The following is a 26,754-nucleotide window of genomic DNA, read 5'->3' on the forward strand; positions in this document are numbered from 1 at the left end:
ATTTGGGTTAAGTAGAATATTAGAATTAAGCAGGACATAATGGTATCAAAGCAACGAACAAGATGGGTATGAATATATATGACCAGAATACAAACAACAATCTACTTATTGAATAGTAAAATCCTTACCATTGGAGTTAAAAGTTCTTTTCAAATCATTAGATCTATGGGCATAATCAAGTATAGGTTTTCATTCACTGCAGCCAGCCTCCTTATCGACACGTAACGTAACTTTGACAGTTACTAAGTTTACACAATAAACATAATTTAGACTATCTACATAATGACCCTTATACTTTGTGATGTACAAGGATATGTTGGAACCTTCTTCATTTATAGTTATACTCGTTTTTAAAAGCAAGGCGACGAATTTGTTTTACGTGTGTAAAATCCCTTAAAATGATGAAAACTGGAACTTACAGATAGAAGTTACAAAACAAACATTAAATCATATGGATGATGATAAGGAGATGCAAATATATATATAGCAAGTAAAGTGATGTTCATAAGAGTGGTAGGCATGATCTCCAGTTTTACAAAATCCATCCATGGCATGCATAATTTACAATTAATCTGTATTATTACATTTATTTGCTACTCAATTGTCCATGTCTGTACTTGTACCTGCGTGCTGCGTACAGAAAAGCGCAAAAATTGATTATACTGAGAACCGTAAGAAGCCAATAGAAGTAATCAAATCTTCCTGTGTTTATGTTTTGTGACAGCCAAGAAGTCTTTCTTTTCTCTTCATTCCCTGTTACAGAATTGATAATGTTGTTCAAGATAGTGGCAGCAAAGCAGCCCAAACCACCCGCTACCGCAGCATAAGCCGAGCCTATACTTTTCATAGCATCCGGGGCCTCCTCGTACAGAAACTCCAACAACCCTACAATGCAAAACACCTCCGCCAACCCAATGAGACAGTACTGGATCAACAGCCAGTAAGCGCTGAGCCCGGGCATTTGACTCAGAAAACTCACCTCGTACCCTTCTCTTATCGCGTAATTCCTTCGGTACCTCTCAAAAACCCCGGCCCACCCCACGGACAGGATTGAAATGGCTAGCCCAAGGCCAACCCTCTGAAGCTGAGAGGCCCCACGCGGATGATGCGTAATGCGTCTTGATAAAGGGACAAAGATGGAGTAATATAGAGACAGTAGAAGAAATATGCTGAGGCCTGGGAAAACAGGCATGCATGTTACTGGAAGTTTTAGACGCCCGATATGAGTGTTGAGTGTGTACGCCTGTTGTACCGAAAGCGTCAAGAACTCGGTTAAGATGACACTCAGCATTATGGTACATGTTGGGATCGGGATCAGCTTCAACAAGATTTTAACTTCTTCCACTTGAGTTACAGTGCAAAGGTGCCATGGACTCATATTAATCTCGTCTTCGTTGACTCTCAAAGCCGCTTTGTCCAAGAATCTACAATAGATTACAATACAATTTAATAATACAAAAAGACAGGTCATGCATAGTAATGTTATGACTCCAAGATTAGCCAATGTAGTTTTTAAAAGACTGAGTTTTGTAATTCAAAAGGGGTTGCGGCGCAGCTTGTTGCCAGCTTGCCTTCTGTTTCGATGTAATTTTCAGTTTAAAAAGTATATATATAGTAACATTCATTGATATAAATAGTAACAACATAATTAGGAAGCAAGGGTATTTATTATTCAAATCCAAAACTCACCTAAAATCATCTGTATGGGGTATTTTAGCACTGCCTTTGATAGCACATCTTTTCCCTTGAAGCTCATACAAGCCAACATACTCACTACTATCAAATGAAACATTACGTTTGCGGAAAGCAGCAACGAGGACTTGAGCAACGCGAGTGAGGGGGCTTCCTCCGGGTAGCCTATGTCTGTATAAAGGAGTCCCAACAAAGAAGACCAAATTCGAGACGCCCATGGCTACAGCCAAAGCGCCAAACGCAAACCCCCACCCAAGCTCCATTTGAATGTACACAACAGCAGTAAACGCGATGATTGCCCCTACAGTTACAGACAGGTAGAAAAAGTTGAAGAACCTATCCAAGTTTGTATAGTAATCTCTACTCCTCTCGTCGAACTGGTCCGCTCCAAAAGAAGAGACACAAGGCCTGATCCCAGCTGCTCCAAACCCGGTCACATACAACACTGTATAAAGATACGACATTTGCCATCGCTCTGCAGGCTCGCAGTTGCCTAATAACAAGGAAAACTCGTTGCAGTTGTCTTGATTTGGCATCAGCACATTCAACGTGGCGCATAACGTTATTCCTATTAAACCCTTAAGTACAAACAAGATTTTAATCAGAATTAATTACTAGCTAGCTAGCTACATGTAAGTAAGTTAAACAAAAAGAAAAGAATTAATAGCTATACCAGAAAATAGATGGTAGTGAAGATAGCAATAGTCCAGTATCTACCAAGATAAGCATCTGCTATAAAACCACCAAGGACAGAGGAAGCCTGTGATATTCCTAGAAAATTGTTGATAGCGTTGGCCGAGCTACTGAACGGGCGATGCATCACATAGAACATAAACGCAACCATGTTCACCGACAGCCCGAAATAAGCCATTCGTTCAGCCATCTCATTCCCTACACACAAAACACAAACATATATATTAGCAAGTCTATTCCATCTACGTCTATATAATAATAATAATAATAATAATAATAATAATAATAATGTTGTGCATGGTAATAAGTGTTAAAATAATAAGTTACCAAAAATGAAAAAGGCAGCTATCCAGCCTCCGGTTTTCGAGAGATCAGCGATAGGCTTGCCGTGGATATTGACGGGCGTGGTGCCAAGTGTAGTATAGCCTCCGGCAAAAGGTGAACTTCTGTTATCGGATTCAACAAAATACATACCAAGCTTCTTACTAGTCTCTATCCCGAAGGGCGGTGTTTCGGCTGAAGCATCCGGGGTCTTGACTTCTTGGATGCCCATAATATATTAACAGTAGTAGATGGATATTTGAAACTTGTGGTTAAGTAAGAGAGTGTGATTATATATGTACATAAACAAGTGAAGTTGAAGTGAATGCGGATCGGAAACGGTTGGTGAGTAAATAATAAGCCAGCATATGTATATCCTAATCAGTGGGAATGTGCTATAAAACAAAGAAAAAGAGTGTGACATAAAACCAATAATGAATGAATGAATGAATACGGGTGAGAGATATCTTGGCTAGTGGATAATTAATGACTGGTGGAAATAGCAGATGGAATGGGGACAGATCTCATTAACTCAACTTCTTTAAGGCATAACTACCGGGTGTTGTGTTGTTTCTATATTCTTTGTTTTCATCTCACTTTGAATGTTGACGTTAGAATCATATCATATCTACTTCTTGTTGATATTTTTAGTTTTAAGGGCAGTATTGTTATTATATTAATGTTGAGGGTCTCTTTAGTAGTTTCTTATGGTTGCTAAAAAAGAAATGGCATTAAACCGAAACTAATCCCATGCGACCAAACTACCAAACATCACTCTCATGTAAGCATTAGAACTATGATCACTAACCTTTTTAATCAAAAGCTATAATGTTGTTTCAATTCATGTGTTTCTAATCTTGAATTTGGTCGGAGTTTGAATGTTGACGTCATAATCATATCTTGTTATGATATTTTTAGCTATGATATATTTAGTCTAAGGGTCATACTGTTATTATGATAATTTTTAATCATATCTTGTTATGATATTTTTAGCTATGATATTATTTGTTTTTTATTATGAAATGTGAATGGATAATTTTGATTAGTTGAATTTGATTGTGGTCCCATCACCCTGAGCCGGTTAAAGCATTAGGCTGAGGGGTGTGGGGGGCGCGAGAGGGGGCGCGAGTGGGGGCGCCAGCCAATAATATTGTGACGTGTGGCAGAGAGAGAAACTTGATAAGATGGGTGTTGGTAGTGGTGCTCGCGCCCCGGGGCGTGGTGTGGAGGGGCGCGAGAGGGGGCGCGAGTGGTTTTTTTTTTATTTTTTTATAAATGTATTAAAAAAACGTATTATTAAAAAAACTCATAAATTATTTAAAAAAACACACATTAATTGGTTGGATGGTTGAAAGCCGGATGGTTGTTGCGACCCCGAATAAAACATCGCTTGGTCCGGTGCCGACCATAAATCCTCGTAACTGTAATCTGAATCTAGGTTTGGGTACCAATTTCCAGCCATGTTTTTAAAAAAAGGTTTGGAAGATGGGGTGATTTTGGGTTTTGGGTGTGGTATGTGATATTGGTATTGGTTTGGGTTTGATATAGGTTGAATATAGAGAAAAAATCGGGTGTTGGTTTGGTTTGATATTGGTTGCAATGTATGTTATTATATAGAGTAAATAAATTTTTTTTTTTTAATAAAAAACGAGCCCAACGGCTCTTTTCACGCATTCCCAGACCTCTTTCACGCTCCCCCCAGCCGCTACCCCACCCGCGCCTGCCTCTTTTTCCGCGCTCGCGCCCCTTTCGCGCCCCTCTCGCGCCTCGGTGGTGTGGTCCTCGCGCCCCGGGGCGCGAGCGTCTCGCCTCTTGCGCCCTTTCTCGCGCTCCGCACCCCTCAGCCTTAGCACCACAAGGAGCTGAATCCTCTTTATGTGATGGTACCGGTGGCGCTATTCCTTGGTGATGTGAAAGTCATGTGGGCCTTAGCGCCTATATTACTCGGTGTACAGACTTCTAAAAAGTACTAGAGACCCTCAACATTATAATAATAACAATTGTACTCTTAAACTAGAAATATCATAACATAATTTTATACGGAATATCTAAAGTGAAAATCAGGCCACACCATGTTCGTGTGAAATTTGACCAGCGTATGATTTGTAAACACATGAGTTACGTTTCGTAGATGAAATGCTAATGAAATATTATTAATTAATTAATACAGTTTGGTTCGTGTGAAATTACTTCTTTTCTTTTCAAAGTAGGGGAACGCTTGGAGACTTAGAAAGTGAAAATGCGTCACTACTTCATGACTACTTAATTTATATATTATTAATATAAACAAAAAATATAAAGAGTCAACACCTATAAGTATTTGATAATTATTTGTTCTTCGGTTTGCAATTCACTTGATAAACTTTTGGTTTTCACTTATTAATAAGAATAGAATACGAACTTTTGTTTCGATTTGAAATGCGAATTTAAATTATACACTTTTTTATATACATACAAAAGGCCTTCTAAGGATTTGAGGCTACTAATTTAAATATTAAGCCTATATTAATTAAGCATTCATAATTCTTCGTCTTCATTTCTATAATTTATAAAACTTATAAGTTTTATATAACCTACCACATCAAATTCTCTATCTTTATTTTTGTTTTTATTTTACTCACAAATATTTATTTTATTATTTTTTCTCTTTCTTAGAAATTCATAATCTTTTTAGAGGTGATGTTGCATCTCTATATTTAGAGTATTGCTATTCACTAAACTATAAAATTTTAGACATTAAGATGGCGATAGAGAAGTTGGTGTAGATGTAAAATATAAAGAATCTTAATATTTTTGAGTCAATGATATGTATAGAGAAACTTAGGGGGTGTTTGAAGTTGCTTATTTTCACCGACTTATAATTTTTTTGAAAAAAGAAGAAGGTGTTTGAGATTACTTTTGATGTGAGAGAGAAAAGTTAATAGATTATACTTTTGTAACTTATTAAAATATTATAAGGATGTAAAATATGGAATCCCAAACACCCTTAATGTCCTAAGAGTAAAGTGTCATTTTAGTTTTTGTGGTTTAGCAAATAATGAGAATTTAGTCCAAAAAGTTTATTTTTTGCATATGGACCCTCTACGTTTCCCAGTTCTTGTCAATTACATCCAAATCACTAACCCCGTTAAATTTTATCGTTAAGTCAGGGGTAGAGATGTCTTTTCACTATTTATTTATTATAATACTTATTTCAGTGAACTGCGATTTTCGTCCTTGTGGTTTGTCCAAATCTGCGGTTTTAGTCCAATAGTTTTAAGTTTGCAATTTTTTCCCTATGGTTTCATTTCACTTGCAATTAAACTCGAATTCCCTAATCTCGTTAAATTTGGTTGTTAAACCCATCAGTGTGCCCTTCACGTGAGGGGCAATTTTGTTCCTTCTTTTTCCCATTTTTCCCCAAATACACTCCAGCCCCTCACGTGAGGGGGTTGCGAATTAGGGTTGTGGTTTATTTGAAGAGAAAAAAGACAATTTTGATCGTCACATGAGAGGCATGCAAATGGGTTAACGACAAGACTTAACAAGGTTAATAAATTCGGGTTTAATTGCAAGTGAAATGAAACCATAAGAAAGAAAATTGCAAATTTGAAACTACTGGACTAAACCTGCAGATTTTGACAAACCAAAGGGACGAAAACCGCTGTTTACTTAAATAAGTATTATAATAAAGAAAGAGTGAAAAGACATGTCTACCCCTGACTTAACGATAAAATTTAACGGGGTTAGTGATTTGGATGTAATTGGCAAGAACTGAGAAACGTGGAGGGTCCATATGCAAAAATTAAACTTTTTGGACTAAATTCGCATTATTTGCCAAATCATAAGGACTAAAATGGCACTTTACTCATGTCCTAAATTGATAAATCGCCTAATTTTGGATATCTTGGACGTTTTATTGACTTATTAGTTTAGATAACATTTTTTCTATTTCATGTTTATTGTAATTTTGAAGCATAAAGTTCTTTTTATTGCAAACCCCAGAGCACATAAGATAATACACTGTTAATTGTTTCTTTTTATTTAACTTGATTTTTACTAGACAATTTTTAAGAATTTTCCAAATGCTTTTTTCTTTTAACAACTTTAACTCTCCTTTTACTAAATTTGAATAAAAAACAAACAAACCTAGCCCATTTTTGCATATTATGACTTGGGTTTTCTTTTTCACTTGTTATATCAAGTGCACCGAATTTGAACATTTATATTAGCGTACTTACACATAAGTTCAATCTCTTTTATAGTTCCTAAATCGTTAAAACTAAGTATAGATAACATTACATTTATTCAAAATATATAAGACACGTGTTTATAACCTAGTTATATAATATATTAAAACAAAAACGGATCTACTGACTATGCTACTTTTGATTTTTTTTATTACTTTATTTTTTGTTTTTATTCTTTTTTAATTAAATTACAATTTAACTAACCAATTAAACGAACACGTTATATTTTTCAGTTGTTATCTTTCGTTTGGTACCCGTGGGTGTTTTTGGATGTTACATAATAAAAAATAAAATATATAAAAAAAATCAACATATTTTACCCCCTTTTGGCAATATTATGACTATATTTTTGGGTAATCTTTTTCGTTTGCGATAGCGAGTACATCAAAACCAAGAAACTTTACACCACCACAACGCACACATTTTATCTCGCTAGTTAGCATAAATTAGACAAACACAAACCATCATGTTTGAGACTTTAAAATACTTCTCTCAAAAAAACAACCTTCAAATAGGAAAAATTACAAGAATAGACAAGTTTGACCCATAATTTATCAAAATAGACATGTCTATTTAGCCTACATCTCTTCAATCATTGATTTTTTAACCAATAAAAAACTGACACGTCATGTCTATTTAGCCTACATCTCTTCAATCATTGATTTTTTAACCAATAAACAACTGACACGTCACCGAAGCCGGCTAAGGCGGCTAAGCCTTAGCCTCCACTTTATGGGCACGGAATTTTATAAAAAGTAAACGGGTCCCACCTTTAATCAATAAAAATTCGACACATGTCAAAGGCGGCTAAACTTAGCCTACATCTATGGTTATTTAGCCGGCATCTTTGACTCTTAGCCGGCTTCGGGATACGTGTCTATTTAGTTAACCGGCTAAATAACCATAGAAGTAGGCTAAGTTTAGCCGCATTTGACACGTGTCGAATTTTTATTGGTTAAAGGTGGGACCCGCTTACTTTTTATAAAATTTCATGCCCATAAAGTGGAGGCTATGGCTTAGCCGCCTTAGCCGGCTTCGATGACGTGTCAGTTGTTTATTGGTTAAAAAACCAATGATTGGAGAGCTGTAGGTTAAATAAACATGTTTATTTTGGTAAATTATAGGTCAAACTTGTCTATTCTTGTAATTTTCGCCTTCAAATATCATGTTTAGGCAGACCAAAGCTGTCTGTACAAGGTACATGTAGATCCGTATGGTCAAGCTTTTACTTGTCAGAATGCATGTGAAACATAAAGGAATCAAAACCTAGGATGATTACATTACATCGTACGTACTTGTGGACCAAACTGCATGTGAATGCCTACAATTAAGAAAATGAAATACAAATTAACAGATTCAAAATTTAGAAAATTTTCCCACAAGTCATTTTGTTTTTAACCTTACATTACATACAATACATGTAAGGCGAGGTAAGGTAAGGTGTTAGCGCTTCACAAAAAGGTCATTGAAAATCCTTTGTGGAACCTGAGGAGGAATTTGAAGACGCCTCCGCATGATCTTCCTCGTTACGGTTCTTGTTCGCTCTTGATCTAACATTTACACCCATTGGAAACGGGACCTACACAACATGATTCATTTAATTATGTCAAACCGACTGACCTCCAACTATATGTACGTAATGTAATATCATATGAGACGATACAAACCTGGTCACCTGCATTTGGACCGTCGGTATGAAAAAGGATGGGGCGGCACCGCTTATCCTCGTTCATCAAACTTGAATTCTGAAAGTGGGCAATCAGCGCAGCTTTTCCCTGTATGCGAGCATACGCAATCGATGCCACCTTTTCACTGTTGAACTTCTCCCACTTCTTCCCATTAAATGCCTGTAGTAAATTCATTTAAGAATTACGACCGGACACTGCAACATACCCTAACAAAGCATTACCTGATAGAATGGAACAATAAGCGGAGACTCAGTCATGTTGATAAATGCATAGCCCACGTTACATTTGTTCTGCCAACAAAAAAAATATATACATCACTGTTAGTGTCCAGTTGCATTTGCATAATTAAATCAAATGCAGGAAAATCACTAGCCTTGAAATCTATGGGCAAGTAGATAAAATCATATGTTCCACGGTGGCGTTCATCAATTGCAGCCAGCAGCATCTTAGAAGTGTACCTGCGGTTTCCACCGTCTATCATCTTAGAGTATGTTTAAATATAAGAATTAAAAATAACAGATTCTATGTTAAGCATACTTGTTAGGGATGTTCTTGATCATCAAAGTGGTTCTTCTGTCTTCCCCTCGCATTATACAATCCAGATCAAGTTCAAATTGTTTCTTGTTGTCAGCTTGGCTTTCATTTCTACGGCTTCTAGTGCGGTCACTTGGAAACATTACACTATTCTGATGATGCGTAACACTTTTAGATGGAACTGGCAACTCCATACGAGGAGGAACGATATTATGAGAAACAAAATCCAGAGGGACCCTCATATTCCCGAGAGAACCTGGATGAAAAACTGATGATGTCTCAAGGGATTCATAAGAGTTCCGTCTATCCCAGATAGACTGATTGACTGATGGCGCTGACCCCACATGGTGGTTGTTAATTTGCATAAAAGCGTTGGCCATATGAGACGACGGTGCTCTATGAGCATTGCCAATTCCATTCATCAAGGACGGAGAACCGGGCCATATCATATTATGAGGTTGCTGAGAAGGATTCCACATGTAATGATGAGTCGCAGCTGGGGAACAATTTGCATTTCCAAACACTGAAAGACACGGGTTCAGTAAACGATAACAAATTACCATGTACAATGTGATTAAAAGTTAAAAGTTAAAACACCCCTTACCATTGTCATTAACCGAGCCACCAATTCTGTTAAACTGCCTATTTCCCAGCCTTTCAGACATTCTTCCATTGAAACCTGCAGCCATTGAGCTAGGAGAATTGCATTGAATACTAAAAGTGTTGGTTAAGCCATTTGGAAGCGAATGAGGGTGGTAATTTGGGAAATCATATTTCTGTTGGTTCAGTAAACCGCCACCTGATTCCACCCCAATAAAACTGTTGGATACACCAGCTGGTATGCCCACGTGACCACCAACTCGAACATTAGAAACAATGCCTTCATTATAATCTTTGTCTGAAGGCTTATCCTAACAAACAACAGAGCCAATAGCACTTATCAGATAATGAGGAAAGAAAAAGATTATGCATAATGACAAAATTGGTTTTAAAAACCAATCATGAGTATTTTTACATGTCCTAAGATCTCATAAATACAATATGAAAAAATGAGAGAAATAAACAACCTTTGGAATTGAATAATGAATATCAAGCTTTGTATGTCCCAAAAGTTTGTTCTGAAGAGCTTGCATAGCGCGTCTGCTTGCTCTTATATCATAGTATGATATCATCACGAACCCGAGATGCTTGCAGGCTGTGTACAGAGTCTGAATCTCCCCATATTGCTGCATAATTATTGTTTCCATTACAACATTGTTAACTTAACTCCCTATTAAAAGGTTATAAATAATCAAGAGAAAGACACATACCTCAAACAAGCTTCTTAACTCGGAATCGTCCATGTTGCTACTAACATTTCTGACAAAAAGTGTTCTTGACGGGTCTTCCAATGAAGTTTCGTAATTTCTTTCGTCGTCTCCCAACTCCATCCCCCCGACGCTGCTGAAAAAATCCAATTCTTCGACATCATCAGCACCGCTGCCTGGTTGTAGAAGCCCATCTGTCACTCCGGATAATAAATCGTCATCGTCTGGAAGGAGATTCCCAATAGTTTGAGCCTCAATCTGTTCAAGTGATTCAAATGGTTCTTCTTCTGCCGCTGCTGCATACCGAGAGGCGCCAACAGAATGACCATACATGCTGCTGTTGTTATTTTCTGCAGATACTCTCACTGCACGCACAATCCACCAACTTTAGTAACAAAAAATACATAGATACATACAATTAATATTGAGTTAAGAAAAAGGAAAGGCCTTACATTTAGTAGTAAAAAGATCAGATAATGAACTTGAAAAGAGGCCATTCTCATAGTGGGCCGACTTATGATTCATACCCAAATTTGGTCTGTTATTATTAGTATTATTATTCAGAGGATAGCCAAGTGTTCTCCCGGTGGTAATTTGGTTTAAGTAAAGACTAGAGGCATCAAACTGTTGTCGCTGCTTTCGGATCAATGAACCGTCACCAGCTGCTGCTGCATTCCCATCTTTTACACCTGAAGCAAGCAACAATATGAATTTGAATTGATGTTTATGTTTATGTTTATGTTTAAAGTCAGATATAAAATTTTGAAAAGGCAAGGCATACCATCTGTGTTCCAGAAGCCAATCTGTTCGGATAAGAACGAAGATCCATCCGTGAGTTCAGAAGGCATGTCTCCTTTTTATTCCTTACAATTCAATTCACTTGGGAGATACTGTTTCAATCACCGACCGGGCTTAAATTTTTGTTCGGAAATAAAATCTAATTAATTATTTAAAAAATATGGAAGCTGATCTAATTGTGTTGAGCTAAGAAATCAAGTAATAGCATTAAAAAGTAATCGGGTTCTAACTTTACTAGACGCCAAAGTTAACATTTTATCTCCTAAAATTATTTTTTTTTAGAAGGAGCAACAAAGAAAATTTGTATAACCACCAAAGAGAGAATAGAAACAAGACAATTTTATAAAGTAGTTACAAGTTAAAAGACCTCCAATGATATCCCCTGAAATGATGAATTATTATAGAATATTGTTGTTTGTAACAGATCCTAAATTGATGTTCTAGGGGTGATAAATTGTGTTGATCTGAGTAACAATTGGATGGATCAAGAAAGAAAGAAAGAGAAAAGCAGTGACCTTGAAGAGCATGAGATGGAAGAGGTAGGAATCATGAGGAGCTTAAAAAGATGGAATGAATTATGGCATAAGCCAAGGTAAACCACACAAGGGGGGATCTAGGTTTTGGCGTGCCTTCTTTGTTCTAGTTGTTTGTTTCCTGCAATGCACGTTACCCACAACAATCAATCAATCAACTAAAACTAATAATAATAATATTCAATTCAATTCAATTCAATTTATATGATAGATCAACTCACAAGAAACCCAAGCTTGCTTCTTCAATTTAAACCACCAACCAACCAGATTCCATTCCCAGAGAAAGAATAATAAGTAGCAGCAGAAACACAAACAGAAAAGAAGAAAGAATAATATAAAAATAAAATATTACTCCATTATTGATTGAAAAAGTTGTTAATAAAATTGAAGGAAACTAAAAAATTAAGATGATGAAGATTAAATATTTAAGTACAACAAGAAGAAGAAGAAGAAGCCAGATATATGAATAAGCTAGATCAGATAAGATAGACAGATGATCATATCATGTCATGTCTCTTGTGTTAAGAGAGAGAGAGATTGGGTTGCCGTTTGTTATTACACCTTAACGCCGTTACACACAACGTTTTCTTAGCTTCGGTAATTGGATTATTATTATTATTATTATTATTATTATTATTATTATTATTATTTACATCTTTAACTCTACAACTCAACTCAAGTCAACACTGGTTGCTTCTGCTTCTTCAAACTCATTGTACTTGGCATTATGCGATCTTCACCTAACTAGACTCATCCAACTGGACCACATTCTAAAAAAAAAAAAATTTATTAATTTCAACTATCATCTTTTAAGCTACGCACGCACAAGACATACGTTTTCGTTTGGTTGCCAATGTTTGTTGGTTTTTTCTTCACTAGCTACTCCACCTCCTTTCCTTTTTTTGGTTTTACGGACGTCCCGTTCCAATTGCGTTTCTGGTTGGCCTAACCCATAAACCAGCATCGAGTTGTTCGGGGCGAGAAAATTGGCACACGCCCCGCCCCATATTGGTTGTCGGGAAAAGTAAACGGAAAGTTTATGTTTGGAGTTGTTAGAAAGGATTGGAAGTTAAAATGTTGTTGTGGGAAGTTGTTTGGGTCGGGAAAACCGAGGGGGTAGTTTAGGCGAGGTCGGTTTGGTGCGTTAGAAGAGTTCGTTTGTTGGTTTGGTAGACGAGAAAATTGAGAAAAACCGCTAGGTGGGTTGTTCGGATTCATTTTCTAAGGTGTGTTGGAGTTTTTTTAAGAGAGTTTGGAGAGTGTTTTGGGTTGAAAGAGTATGATTTTTTTTGTTTTGAAGATTGGTATTTATATTGTTATATGTTTAACTATTTTTCTTTTTTAAATTGTCATTGGGTGGTAACGGCTATGTGAATAAAAAATTAATAAAAGTCAGGTGGGCTCACATATTTGGCCGAGAAATATTTCTCGGTCACTTCTCAAAAGAAGGGGGCGGTGTTCCTCCCCATTATCCCCCCCCCCCTCTCTCGTCCCTCTTCTCGTCCACTACAGGTGGTATAACAAGATTATCAACCGATCACATTATAAATTTCCAAACATTTCATTTAATTTTCAATTTCAAATCCAATTCAAATTCCACTTCCTTGAAAATGGGTTGTAAATAATAGATTAGTTACATATATTACATGCTTCTGCTCTATAATGTCAATAATAAGGTTTTTGAGTCGTAAATCACTTGTAAGATGCATTGTAACGATTTCTTATGGCCATAAACGAATTTGGTTATGGCTGTGAAGAATGCCCATTTAAGTAGAAAGCTTAAAGACTTTTTATTTATACTAGTCATTGTTTATGAACATGATTCAGCTATGATGAAAATAATCTAAAGAGATTGGGTTAGTACGCTCATTATGTATTAGTGTACTTATACATAAGTTCAATCATATCTTAACACAAAATATTATTTTATAGTTACTAAATCGTTTCAACTAAAAATATAATATAATATATTACATTTATTCAACCCACGTCAGACACGAGTTTCTAATCTAATTATATAGTATATTAAACAAAATCAGATCTACATACTAAGCTACTTAAGATTTTTTTGAATTACCTCCTTTTCTTTTTTGTTCTCAATTAATTAACTCACAATTAAACTAACCAATTAAGCGATTTTGAATGTTACATGATAAAAAAAACCACGTTTCGACACCCTTTCGGTAATATTACCAAAATTTAACTGCAGGTGGCTACAAAAGAAAATGCAATACACAACAGATCCAAAATTTAGAAAATTTTCCAACAAGTCATTTTGTTTTTAACCTTACATACAATACATGTAAGGTAAAGGTAAGGTAAGGTAAGGTGTTAGCACTCAACAAAAAGGTCATTGAAAATCCTTTGTGGAGCCTGAGGAGGAATTCGAAGACGCCTCCGCCTGATCTTCCTCGTTACGGTTCTTGTTCGCTCTTGATCTAACATTTACACCCATTGGAAACGGGACCTACACAACATGATGATTCATTTAATTATGTCAAACAGACCAATTATACGTAATGTAATGTAATATCATATGAGACGATACAAACCTGGTCACCTGCATTTGGACCATCGGTATGAAAAAGGATGGGGCGGCACCGCTTATCTTCGTTCATCAAACTTGAATTCTGAAAATGGGCAATCAGCGCAGCTTTTCCCTGTATGCGAGCATATGCAATCGATGCCACCTTTTCACTGTTGAACTTCTCCCACTTCTTCCCATTAAATGCCTGCAGTAAATTCATTTAAGAATTACCACCGGACACTGCAATACCCTTTAACAAAGCATTACCTGATAGAATGGAACAATAAGTGGAGGCTCAGTCATGTTGATAAATGCATAGCCCACGTTACATTTGTTCTGCCAACAAAAAAAAATATACATCACTGTTAGTGTCCAGTTGCATTTGCATAGCATTAAACGCAGGAAAATCACTAGCCTTGAAATCTATGGGCAAGTAGATAAAATCATATGTTCCACGATGGCGTTCATCAATTGCAGCCAGCAGCATCTTAGAAGTATACCTGCAGTTTCCACCATCTAACATTTTAGAGTATGTTTAAATATAAGAATTAAAATCAGTGTTGTAAAAATCGGTCAAAATCAGTCCTAAGCGGTCAAAATCGGTCCTAGTTGGATAAAATCGGTCCAAATCTCCCAACTCAGCGTCAGTCAAAATCAGTCCTAGGAGGATAAAATTAGTCCAAATTGCCCAACTCACCCCAATATGCCCAGTAGCTTTTTTATTGAAATTCGGCACAACAAAGTCAGCCCAAATACACTTTTTAACTTAGATGACTGACCAGAAACTTTTAAGTACTTGATTTGCTATGTTAAAGACTTAAAGGTTAAATGTTTGAACTTTGAACTACTTTAAAGTATTATATTATATTGATGTGTATATAACTAAACATTATATACATATGTATATATATACATACATACATATGTATATATATCGTATAGAGGCAGGATCAAGATAAGCAATATTTTTAATTTCCTTTTAAATAACATTTTTATTTTTTTTGTTCTTTCATCCTTCTTATATGTTGTTACTCTCCACCCAAAAAAATCTAAAAAAACGATGTGGTGCATATATGCAATAGTGTTGTATTGCATATGTGCAATAGTTTGCAATACAACACTAATGCACACATGCAATACATACAATTACATATATGCAATACAACACTATTGCATACATGCACTACTTTTAAACAATATCAACATACAAGAAAGAGGAAAGAAAAAAAAATATAAAATATTTAATTATTAATTCTCCTTTTAAGAGGAGTTCTCTCTTGATCCCACCCCTATATATATATATATATATATATATATATAAAAGTTGCATATAAAAATTCCAATTGGATTAATCCTGGGCGGGTACCCGACAGCCCGGCTAGCGCCTAGCGAATTCTGCAACACTGATATAAATATAAGATCATAGGTTAAGCATACTTGTTAGGGATGTTCTTGATCATTAGAGTGGTTCTTCTGTCTTCCCCTCGCATTATACGGTCCAGGTCAAGTTCAAATTGTTTCTTGTTGTCAGCTTGGTTTTCATTTCTACGGTTTCTAGCACGGTCACTTGGAGAATCAAACGAACTTGCCATCATTTGCCCTCCTCTACTAGGAAACATTACACTATTCTGATGATGAGTAACACTTTTAGATGGAACTGGCAACTCCATACGAGGAGGAACGATATTATGAGAAACAAAGTCCAGAGGGACCCTCATATTCCCGAGAGAACCTGGATGAAAAACTGATGATGTCTCAAGGGATTCATAAGAGTGCCGTCTATCCCAGATAGACGGATTGACGGATGGCGCCGACCCCACATGGTGGTTGTTAATGTGCATAAAAGCGTTGGCCATATGAGACGACGGTGCTCTATGAGCATTGCCAATTCCATTCATCAAGGACGGTGAATTGGGCCATATCATATTATGAGGTTGCTGAGAAGGATTCCACATGTAATGATGAGTGGCGGCAGGGGAACAATTTGCATTTCCAAACACTGAAAGACACGGACAGGTTCAATTAACGATAATGAATTAACATGTACAATGAGGTCATAAGTTAAAACACCCCTTACCATTGTCATTAACCGAGCCACCAATTCTGTTAAACTGCCTATTTCCCAGCCTCTCATGCATTCTTCCGTCGAAACCTGCAGCCAATGAGCTAGGAGAATTGCATTGAATACTAAAACCGTTGGTTAAGCCATCTGGAAGTGAATGAGGGTGGTAACTTGGCTTGCTCCTGAAATCATATTTCTGTTGGTTCGGTAAACCACCAGTTTCCACCCCAATAAAACCGTTTGATACACCAGCTGGGATGCCCACATGACCGCCAACTCGAACATTAGAAACAATGCCTTCGAACCCTACCTATAATGACAACATTGGAATTTAAAAATCAGTCACGAGTATTTTTACATGTCCTATGATCATACAAATACAAATCGGGGAAAAAGAGAGAGAAAAGAGCAACCTTTGGAATTGAATAATGGACATCAAGCTTTGTATGCCCCAAGAGCATGTTCTGAAGAGCTTGCATAGCGCGCCTGCTTGCTCTTATATCATAGTATGATACCATCACAAACCCAAGATGCTTGCAGGATGTGTATAGATTCTGAATCTCCCCATATTGCTGCATTATTATTATTATTATTATTATTATTATTATTATTATTATTATTATTATTATTATTATTATTATTTGATCATTGCTGCCAACACCATTAAAAATTAAAAAAAATCAAGAGAAAGAAACATACCTCAAACAAGCTTCGTAACTCGGAATCCTCGATGTTGCTACTAATATTTCTGACAAAAAGTGTTCTTGACGGTTCTTCCAATCTTTCATCGTCTCCCAACTCCATCCCCCCGACACTGTTAAAAATATCCAATTCTTCGAGATCATCAGTACCGCTGCCTGGTTGTAGAAGTCCATCTGTGACTCCGGATAATAAATCATCATCGTCTGGAAGGAGATTCCCGATAGTCTGGGCCTCAATCTCTTGAAGGGATTCAAATTGTTCCTCTTCTGCTGCATACCGAGAGGCACCAACAGAATGACCATAGATGCTGTTGTTGTTATTTTCTGCTGAAACTCTCACTGCACATACAATCTGCCAACTTTAGAAACAAAAACATACAATTAATATTGAGTTAAGAAAAAGGAAAGGCCTTACATTTATTAGTGAAAAGATCAGATAATGAACTTGAAAAGAGGCCGTTCTCATAGTTATGATCGATACCACCCATATTCGGTCTATTCAGAGGATGGGCGCCAACGGTGGTAATTTGGTTGAAGTAAGTATTGGGGACGAGATCAAACCGGTCTCTCTTTCTAGTCAATGAAGCGTCACCAGCTGCTGCATTCCCATCTTTTACACCTGAAGCAAGCAACAATATGAATTTGAATTGATGTTTATGTTTAAAGTGAGATAATAAAGTTTAAAGTGAGGCATACATACCAAGATGATGATGAGCAGCAGCATCTGTGTTCCAAAAGGCAACTTGTTGAGATAAGAATGAGGAAGATCCATCATCCATACGTTCAGAAGGCATATCTTACAATTCAATTGACTTTATTTATCACTTGATAGATAAATAGATGGATACTGTTTGAATCAAATTAATAATGAATTATTAAAAACAAGAAAAAAAAAAAAAAAAGGAAGGTGATATGAATAGTAAAGGGAGGCGATGTATCTAATATAACAAGTACAATTGTGTCGTGTTGTTGAGCATAACATAACAATCGGTGGAGCATTATTATTTAATCATACAGAGTTGATCTGAAATATGCCGATCCCCTCAAAATTGAATTGAATTGAATAATATGTATGGTAATTAAACAATCGGATGGATCAAGAAAGAGAAAAGCAGTTACCTTTAAGAGTTAAACAGCATGAGATTGATAGATAGATGAGGTAACAAAGAATCAGGAGCTTAAAAAGATGAAGAATTGGAATGAATTATGGCAAAAGGTAAACAAGGGATCTGGGTGTTTATTTGGCGTGCCTTTAATGTCTTGCTCTTTTTTCTTATTCTGCTGCTTGTAGTTGTAGCTATGTGTTTCCAACATTGCACGTTAACCACCCCATCAATCAATATTCAATATTCAATATTCAATTCTCATATCACAACAAAGCCTTGATCTTGATCCGTTTTATGTTAGCAGGAAGGATGATAGAAGTTTAACTACAACCCAGATAGATCTTGAGACAAAGAGAGATTGGGTTGCCGTTAGTAGTTATTACATCCTACGCCGTTTTCTTAGCTTCACTATATTTACTCTTTTACCTTTAACCCCTAACCTAAACTACTTTACTTATTCAACTCAAGTCAGATCAGCTCAACACTACTTCTAGTTTCAACCCATGGTGATGAATCCCACATTCACAATTTATAATAATAATAATAATAATAATATTATGTGGTAATTGAAATTTTGAAATTATAAGATGTTATACAAGGTTGTAATGTGCTTATGTATTTAGTTGCAACTTCAATACTGATAGTTGTTATATGTCGCTAAGTTACTCGGTGTTAATATTGATTACCGAATTACAAAGTTGTACGTTAAAAACAACCACACGTGAAGTGAATGATTGGATGGAAGTTATAAGTTGTTCATAACACCCATTAGGTTAAAACTCGCCGGCCACTATAAACCTAACGTCATATTTGAACTTGATGAACAACTACCCACCTACTATATCGGTATTGAATTAGGGCTACCCAACTCATACTAAATAAGAAACAACTTTAGTAAAGAATTAGGAAATTAAAATCTAATAATGTAACTAAAGATACGTGAAATCTGAATTCAAATTTCCTTTTAACGATACGTGTCGTCAAGTAGATTCCAATAGAACTATTGATTCGGGTGGTCGGCATAAGTTGTTATCAGATTATTAGTTGTTATCTTTTTCTCAAAAGTAAAAATGATATAATTTATTTCACTTTTCACTAAAAAGACAATCAAGTCTGTCTAAACTTAAATATGGGACCAAAAGAAGTGGCAAATTAAAGCCAATGGGCTGTTGTGTAACCTACACAATATTTTAGCCTGGATATCATACGTTGACTTAGTCAACAAAATGCCCTTATAAATTATAATTTGCTTTTCCTTTTTTATGTAATTTCTTTTTAATCCTTGTTATTCACTTTTGTTTATGAGACATGAACTTAGGGGCTGTTTGGTTCATTCAGATCTGAATGAGTCAGGTCTGAATGAGCCTCTGTTCTATTCAGCAACAACAACAAGTCTGAATGATTCAGACATAATTTTAACCATTAAGATGTTTTTCTGTTTATAACCAAACAGTCTGAAGTTTGAATGAATCAGATGTAAACAAACAGCCCCTTAATATCTATTACTTTCAAATTCTATATGTTTAAAAGTTTTGTCTTTATCTATTGATCACACTGGTTTTTATTTTTATTTGATTCTTTTACAAAATCTATAAAAAAAGTAATTCAAAATTTGACTTTGTTGGAAATACTAAAGCTTGAAAGCCCTTTTATCGTTATCATTAGAAAAAAAATGAGCCTTAAAAAAGTTTACAATCAGCTTGGCTCATTTAGACCCTTTATATGAACGAGCATCACACTTCCGCTGTACACGACTATGTACTTTTATCCTTTCGTTCTATGAAAACATCAAATTATATGTTACTATGAATATGTTTTCTTAATCTAAGTCCTTATTTCAAATTTCATTTCATAATTTTGCTGCTTGTGTAAATATTTAGTGTTGTTGATGAAAATAAATGAATGTTATGATTATTATTAAGGAAAATTTCCTAAATGTCTCCTCTGTAGATAGATTTCAAAAACATCTATTCAAAATTCAAATTTCTTATTTGTCCTCTTACTAACTCGTTGTTGTCACTACGTTAAATGTTCAAAACGACATATTTCTAAACCCGTCGCCTCCCCACCATGTTAGCTCAAAACTCGTCGCCTCCTAGCCATGTAAGCTCAAGACTCGTTGACACAATCTATTGATTCCGGCCACATTCGTGTCAACTCGCAGCTGCCACATGCGTGTTTTTGTTTGCTGCAAGTTTTTTTTGTCCGTCGATTTCGAACGTATGCTATTACTTCTTGCAAACGTGTAATTCGTCGCATTTTTTATTTAAATATGCCAGTTTTCGTATTTTTGGTGTGTGTGTGTGTGTGTATATGCATTACCTTCGGTTTCATAACCCGATACCTACCGAATCCCTGTTGCTTTACCATCACAACACGAAACACCGTTGATTCCGATTGATTTTACCTTAATATTTAAAAGCAAAAACACTAGTCTAGCGTAACGCAACGCGCGCAGGTAAAACACATAGTTATGATTATCATTAAGAAAGTGACCTTTAAAAATATGGAAATGAAGGTGTGAGACTTGAGCGGTCGGGTGCCCTTTTGGAGATAAGACTAACCCCATTCCTGTCCCTATCCCAATCCACATCTTCTTTTTTAATTTTTTTTCTTTTAATTTAATTATTATTCACATTATTATTAATTATCTTTTTTTTAAATAAAAGAAAAATAATAATAACAGAAAAGTGATTAAGTGGAGATGAACAAAAGTCATTAGCACTGACTAACTACCCCCACCAAATCAAAATCAATATCAATAACCAACCCTTACTTCCTCTGTCTGTCAGTCAACGGAACGCCGTTACACGGTAACCGTTAATACCGACTCACGTGACACTTGAGTCGATGGCTCTTGAGCGAGGAGGAGGACTCACTCTCTCCTCACCCGCCCCCGTCCCCGTGATAGCCGACGAAGACCTCGCCAAGGCCCCTCGGCTACCACGCTGGACGAGGCAAGAGCTTCTTGTCCTCATCCAGGGCAAGAAGGTCGCCGAGAACCGCGTCCGCAGAGGCAGGACTGCGGTTCTCGCCTTCGGGTCATCCCAAGTGGAGCCCAAGTGGTCCTCGGTTTCCTCGTACTGTAAACGTCACGGGGTAAACCGAGGACCAGTCCAGTGCAGGAAACGCTGGAGTAACCTCGCCGGGGACTTTAAGAAGATTAAGGAATGGGAGTCTCAGATCAAAGAAGAAGCCGAGTCGTTCTGGGTCATGAGGAATGATTTGAGGAGGGAGCGGAAGCTCCCCGGGTTTTTCGATAGGGAGGTGTATGATATTTTGGATGGGGGAGGAGCCGTGCCGGACGGGGACAAGGATAACTCGTTGAACTTGTCGTTGGCCCCGTCAACGGCCGAGGAGGAGGAAGAGGATAAAGCTAAAATGGAGGAGATTAATGAAGTTGTATTTGATAGTGGAAGGACCGCGGCTGCGGATGAAGGTTTGTTTTCGGATGGTAATCCAGAGAAAGTCGCTCCGGCTCCTATTCCAATATCAGGTGAGGCTGTAGAGCTACTTAGTCGTGTCTGGCAGGTCATGAGTAACATTAGTATAATAGTATAATACTAATGTTATGAATGTAATTTTTAAACGACTTGGTTTTGCTATTTAAAAAGGTTTAGCAGCACAACTTGATGTAAACCGTATTATATTATTTATTTGCTAATCGCGAATTGTTGTTTTGCAGCAACACAGTATGATCCGCCTCCAGCTGCAGCAGGTAAAGAATCTAATAATAATAATAATAATAATAATAATGTTTATCCACGCGTTACTTGAGATTGATGTTTTTGAATATTGATGCAGATAAAGAGAGTAGTCCCGGGCCCAAAACTTACCAAGAGAGGGAGAGGAAGAGGAAGCGTCTGGAAGACGCAGAAGTAGAAGAAACATCGTTACAGAAACAGTTGATTGAAGCGATGGAAAGGAACGGCAGGTTACTAAGCTCGCAGCTTGAGATTCAGAACACAAACTCGCAGTTGGACCGGGAACAACGAAGAGATCATGCAAGTAGTCTTTTTGGTGTGCTTAATAAGCTTGCAGATGCAATGGCCAGGATTGCAGATAAGTTGTAGTCTTTGGTTTGGTTATGTTCTTGTGCATATAATTGGCCCCATTCCCATGTGGATAATATTTCTCTTTTATATTTTGATTTGATTGCTTATAGCGGCAGGCAGGCAGGCAGGAGGTATAGGTGGGTGTTTATAAACACAATAATGTTATGACTTTGCATCGATCATTATTATTATATATAGTTGAGGCTTTCATTCCTGCTTTACTTTGCTTGCCATAAACACTTGGCTCTTTTGAATTATCATATATGCTTATGTTGATTGTTCTGAAACCTGGTTTTGGTACATACCGCATCTACGTGTGACTCGTCTTCTTGCCTCTGCAGCAATGCTGATAGTAGAGCCTGCTCGAGTAGATGACTTGCCGCATCACTTTCGTTATTCACTGATTTCGGTAATAACTACTAGATGATTTCTGCTCCAACCAAAAAGTTTTTACTTCTTAAGTTGGTTGTGTGACTAAATTTAGTAACATATAAAGATATCCGGTTCTATAGATCACCCCTAGAGTTCCAACGGTCGTCACGCGTCCCTAACATCTATGCGCCACCGCCGTCACGAGGCAGCCAACGCTGTATAACTCTAAAAGATGACGATAAACAATGAGATTTTATATTAATACAAATGACAAATTAATGTACAAATGAACCAACCAACGCCAAAAGTTTTGTTTCTAAAAGAAATGAAACTCAATGTAGATTGTTACTCTACACTTTTACATGCGATATTATTTATTTTTCTACATACGATATTATTTAGTTAAACTATAGTTATTATGATCTTATTTAATGTTCTCAATAGATATATCTGTCTAAAAACATATTATTTTCTATGATACTCGAGCATGTCCCTACTTGTCCGTGTGACCACCAATCACGCCATGACTAGAGTTCCAACTTGTCATCACGCGGTCCCACCATCTCTAAACCATCACCATTGTGAGTCAGTCGACTTTGTGAAGATCGTTGATCTTATTGATTCATTGTGAACCAAGCCCGCGGGAATTTGTACGCACCGCTGATAACTTCTTGGTTGACTCAAGAATTAGTTGAAACAAATTTTGATTCGGACTATGAAATCAATATATTTGAATTCCAACACATTATAAACATCATTTATGATGTTTCTACACTCTTAAAACCAAGTGAATACAATTTATACTCAAAAGTTAAGTTTTTGATCGCAAGCCCATTAAGAACTCAAGTCACTTTATAGTTGAAAATTGAAATCAATTGGCACTTGGGTTTTATTTACATTTTCAACCCAAAATTGACATCTTTTGGCATTTTAGTCCACCTTTCATAACAAATTATAAGTTGGAATATGGCAATATGTCACAATTGGGGATTTATCATTACAATACGAAAGCAGTGTTTTACAAATCTATAGAAAAATTAAAAGAGGTTGGAAGGGTATTTATCATTATAATTAATAAGAAGGATTAAGAATTATACAAAAGGAATAATATACAGCGGTAACGTGTCGGTTAGTGTGGAAGTCGCGAAATGATTTAATATTCAATAAGAAGCATCTCTCGATTATGAAGTTGGTTAATGATATCAAGGCTACCTCTTTCCATTGAATGAGTCATCGAAACAAAAGTACGAGCTTGAACCGGAAGAATTGGTGTCGTTTTAATTCCATGTAATTTCTTTGTAATGTCGTTCTTTCGGTTTCTATCTTTTTCTGTAATGTATCATGTTGTTGAGCTCTTGTTTTTTGCTTGAGTTCCTCTTTTAGTTTTTTATATGATTTCCCCTTTCAAAAAGAAAAGAAAATGATAGAAAATAAAATGCTGTGCTTAGATCTTACCTTTTTGATGTATTATTAGACACATATAAATTACTTTCATAAAAATAAATGTTTGTTTAGTGCATATATGTAGAGTAGAGTAGAGGTGGATAGGCAACACATTCCCATGGCGGTCCTTATCTGTCTCTTCTTTTTCACCTCTCTTTTGTCAATTCTCATCATTACCAACCTTTTCTTTTTCTTTTTCTTTTTTCTTAAAATAACTAATAATTAGGTAATCAACTAATGATGTTGCTCACTCAGCCTTTGCAGCTTTAATCACCTCCCCCCATTACCACATTTTGTGAAATTATAAATTAAAGTAAAAATTACAAGTCTTAATATTACCCACCACATTTGTCTAGTGGATTTGATGGATAATTAATTTTGCTTGCTTTGCATAGATAAGAAAGAAAATAAAGAATGGTCTTATGGCTAATGATAGTTTGTAAATATCTAAAATAAATAGCTAATAAAAATATTGGACCAAGTAATTATTAAATTCGATAGGTTGAGGTAAAACAAGTAGTGGTTGTAATTTTCTCCGGAGCTAATCGGTAAAAGAAAGTGGGCCTCTATTGTACACTTTTAGCCCACTTCTTTTTTTCAAATTTCACATAATATTGTATTAAATAAAATAAATTCTTTTGTCCAGCTATAGTTGTTCTATTTAGTGGTGTTCTATCAGATTGGATAACGGATTATTCGGGTTATTCGGTTCGGGTTATTCGGATTTGAAAACTTTTAGACCCTATCCGAAATCCGATCCGATTCGAATTAGGAATATTCCCATCCAGTCCGAATATATCCGAATTCAATGCAGATCGGATTCGGATAATATCCGAAAATCCGAAATTATCCGAATAATCCGAAATAAAGCTAAATATTTTTTCTATTTTTTTTGTTCCTAACATTTAATAGTTTAGATACAATAAACATACAAACTGGAAAATACGAATTACTCTTAACATAAATTTAAAGTTTAAACTTCAAATAATAGTCTAAAATATATACCAAACCGGAAAATACCAATAAAAACATGTTTTTTATTCGGATATCCGAATAATCCGAACAATCCGAATTTTTTAAAATTCCATATCCAAATCCGATCCGAATCCGAATTACTTATTCGGATATTCGGATTGATCCGATCCGTATATCCAAATAAGAATTCGGATCGGTTTATTTGGGTTTCGGTTTCGGTTTCGGTTCGGATTTCGTTTTTCTTTTCGAATTTTGGATTTCTTGAACACCCCTAGTTCTACTTTGACCATATTTGGTAAACTTAACAAATGCCTAGGTTTGTAGAAGATAATATATATGGCAAGCTTTACAATTGACGGTGATCACAACTCACTATTAAACACGAACCAAACCTAGTGAGTTAGGAAAATGGTTTGGTAAATATATAAATGAGTTACATGTAAAGAGTTTATACACTAGTCTTAATATAACATTATATATATCTAGTTATTATTTGATCTATTACTATGACAATGATTTGATTATATATAAAACATAGGGAAAAAATAAATGAAATTGGATGATATTGATATTGACATAAATATTGGAAATGAAATAGATTATTGAGAAGGGGTAAGGCTGAGGGGTGTGGGGGGCTCTAATGGGGGCGCGAGTGGGGGCTCCAGCCAATAATATTATGACGTGTGGCAGAGAGAGAAACTGGATAAGGAGGGTGTTGGAGCCCCCGCTGGAGCCCCTGGCCCTGGTGTGGAGGGGCTCCAGCAGGGGCTCCAGCGGATTTTTTTTTTATTTTTTTATAAATGTATTAAAAAAACGTATTATTAAAAAAACTCATAAATTATTTAAAAAAACAAACATTAATTAAAAAAACACATTAATATCTAAAAATTAAAGTACTAAAAAAAACATTATTCTTATTCTTCGGCTTGGTCTTCTTCGATCAACCTCTTTCGGATACGTTCCTTTTGCTTTTCCATTAGCATTTGATCGACCGGATTTAGGTTACTGAAGTCTCTAGTAAGAAAGTCCAAATCTCTCATTCGACTTTTTTCCTTTTTGTCATTAGAGACCACCTCCATGGTTTTGTTGAATTTATTGAGGGATTCAACAAGATTGGCGATGTTTACGGCTTCCCCCTCAGCCGGTTGTTTCCCCTTGGCGTCCCGTCCCAATGGCCGCCTCCTCGGCGGTGAAGACGTTTCCTCCCCCGCAATGTTTAGGTCGAATCCAACGCGGCAATCCGACCCGATTGAAGTGCTATACGCTCCAGACGAACTAGTTTTAGTCCGTTTCGGCCCTACTTCCGCATCAACGTCCGGCGCCACCAGCTCAACCCACTTGGAACACCTTTTCAACCTCTCCCACAACTTTACATCGTCCCACGTCTTCACCGTCCCATACCTCCGCAAACACTCCTGCTTCCACTCTTCGACAGTGAAATTGTAAACCGCCAAATCATCACTGCCACTTGGTCTCATACGACCGCTATTCCTGTTGAAAAGATTAGTAAACAAGCCGACAAATTTTCTGATTTCGGACCACCGACCCGAAATCATATCGGCGTTCCGCTCTGTACTCCCAACGAGCGTATAGAACGTCTCCCTAACCTTTGTCCAAAAAATCTTGCTCTTTTGGTAGTCGGCTGCAAAATGAATAAATAAATTTGTAAGTCATTTAACTTTTTTATTAAAAATCATTTTTAAAAACGTTAAAACAAT

At 36.4% G+C, this 26,754-nt stretch overlaps 4 protein-coding genes across 5 annotated transcripts; 1 reads left to right on the forward strand and 3 right to left on the reverse strand.

Annotated features, from left to right (window-relative positions):
- Positions 1-323: 323 nt before the first annotated feature.
- On the reverse strand, positions 324-3,131 carry LOC143587673 (protein NRT1/ PTR FAMILY 6.1-like). The gene is made up of 4 exons (XM_077068899.1): positions 2,713-3,131; positions 2,366-2,583; positions 1,690-2,270; positions 324-1,424 (listed from the first exon to the last, which is right to left on the reverse strand). Exons 1-4 carry the CDS (start codon positions 2,936-2,938, stop codon positions 587-589), a joined length of 1,863 nt encoding a protein of 620 aa, XP_076925014.1. The 5' UTR covers positions 2,939-3,131; the 3' UTR covers positions 324-586.
- Positions 3,132-8,096: 4,965 nt separating this feature from the next.
- On the reverse strand, positions 8,097-11,369 carry LOC143587674 (protein MEI2-like 4). Of its 2 annotated transcripts, XR_013144939.1 has the most exons (11): positions 11,246-11,369; positions 10,917-11,153; positions 10,468-10,829; positions 10,225-10,383; positions 9,762-10,068; positions 9,161-9,680; positions 8,997-9,081; positions 8,845-8,913; positions 8,603-8,782; positions 8,340-8,514; positions 8,097-8,256 (listed from the first exon to the last, which is right to left on the reverse strand). XR_013144939.1 is itself a non-coding variant. In XM_077068900.1 (10 exons), exons 1-10 carry the CDS (start codon positions 11,310-11,312, stop codon positions 8,398-8,400), a joined length of 2,103 nt encoding a protein of 700 aa, XP_076925015.1. In that variant the 5' UTR covers positions 11,313-11,369; the 3' UTR covers positions 8,271-8,397. The 2 variants fall into 2 exon arrangements, 1 of the variants encoding a protein (XP_076925015.1); XM_077068900.1 differs by lacking the exon at positions 8,097-8,256 and having other exon boundaries at positions 8,271-8,514.
- A 2,586-nt stretch (positions 11,370-13,955) lies between these two features.
- LOC143587679 (protein MEI2-like 4) lies at positions 13,956-17,673 on the reverse strand. Its single transcript, XM_077068906.1, has 9 exons — positions 17,501-17,673; positions 17,084-17,424; positions 16,798-16,956; positions 16,400-16,694; positions 15,760-16,321; positions 14,738-14,822; positions 14,590-14,658; positions 14,348-14,527; positions 13,956-14,262 (listed from the first exon to the last, which is right to left on the reverse strand). Exons 1-9 carry the CDS (start codon positions 17,571-17,573, stop codon positions 14,146-14,148), a joined length of 1,881 nt encoding a protein of 626 aa, XP_076925021.1. The 5' UTR covers positions 17,574-17,673; the 3' UTR covers positions 13,956-14,145.
- Positions 17,674-20,930: 3,257 nt separating this feature from the next.
- On the forward strand, positions 20,931-22,459 carry LOC143587680 (trihelix transcription factor ASR3-like). The gene is made up of 3 exons (XM_077068907.1): positions 20,931-21,746; positions 21,852-21,909; positions 21,996-22,459. The coding sequence occupies exons 1-3, from the start codon at positions 21,042-21,044 to the stop codon at positions 22,262-22,264; spliced, it is 1,032 nt and encodes a 343-aa protein (XP_076925022.1). The 5' UTR covers positions 20,931-21,041; the 3' UTR covers positions 22,265-22,459.
- The last annotated feature ends 4,295 nt before the right edge of the window (positions 22,460-26,754 follow it).

This window comes from Bidens hawaiensis, unplaced genomic scaffold, assembly GCF_021521415.1.
Source record: "Bidens hawaiensis isolate Kalapana, Puna unplaced genomic scaffold, B.hawaiensis_p1.1 tig00035836_1, whole genome shotgun sequence".
Classification (NCBI taxonomy): domain Eukaryota; kingdom Viridiplantae; phylum Streptophyta; class Magnoliopsida; order Asterales; family Asteraceae; genus Bidens; species Bidens hawaiensis.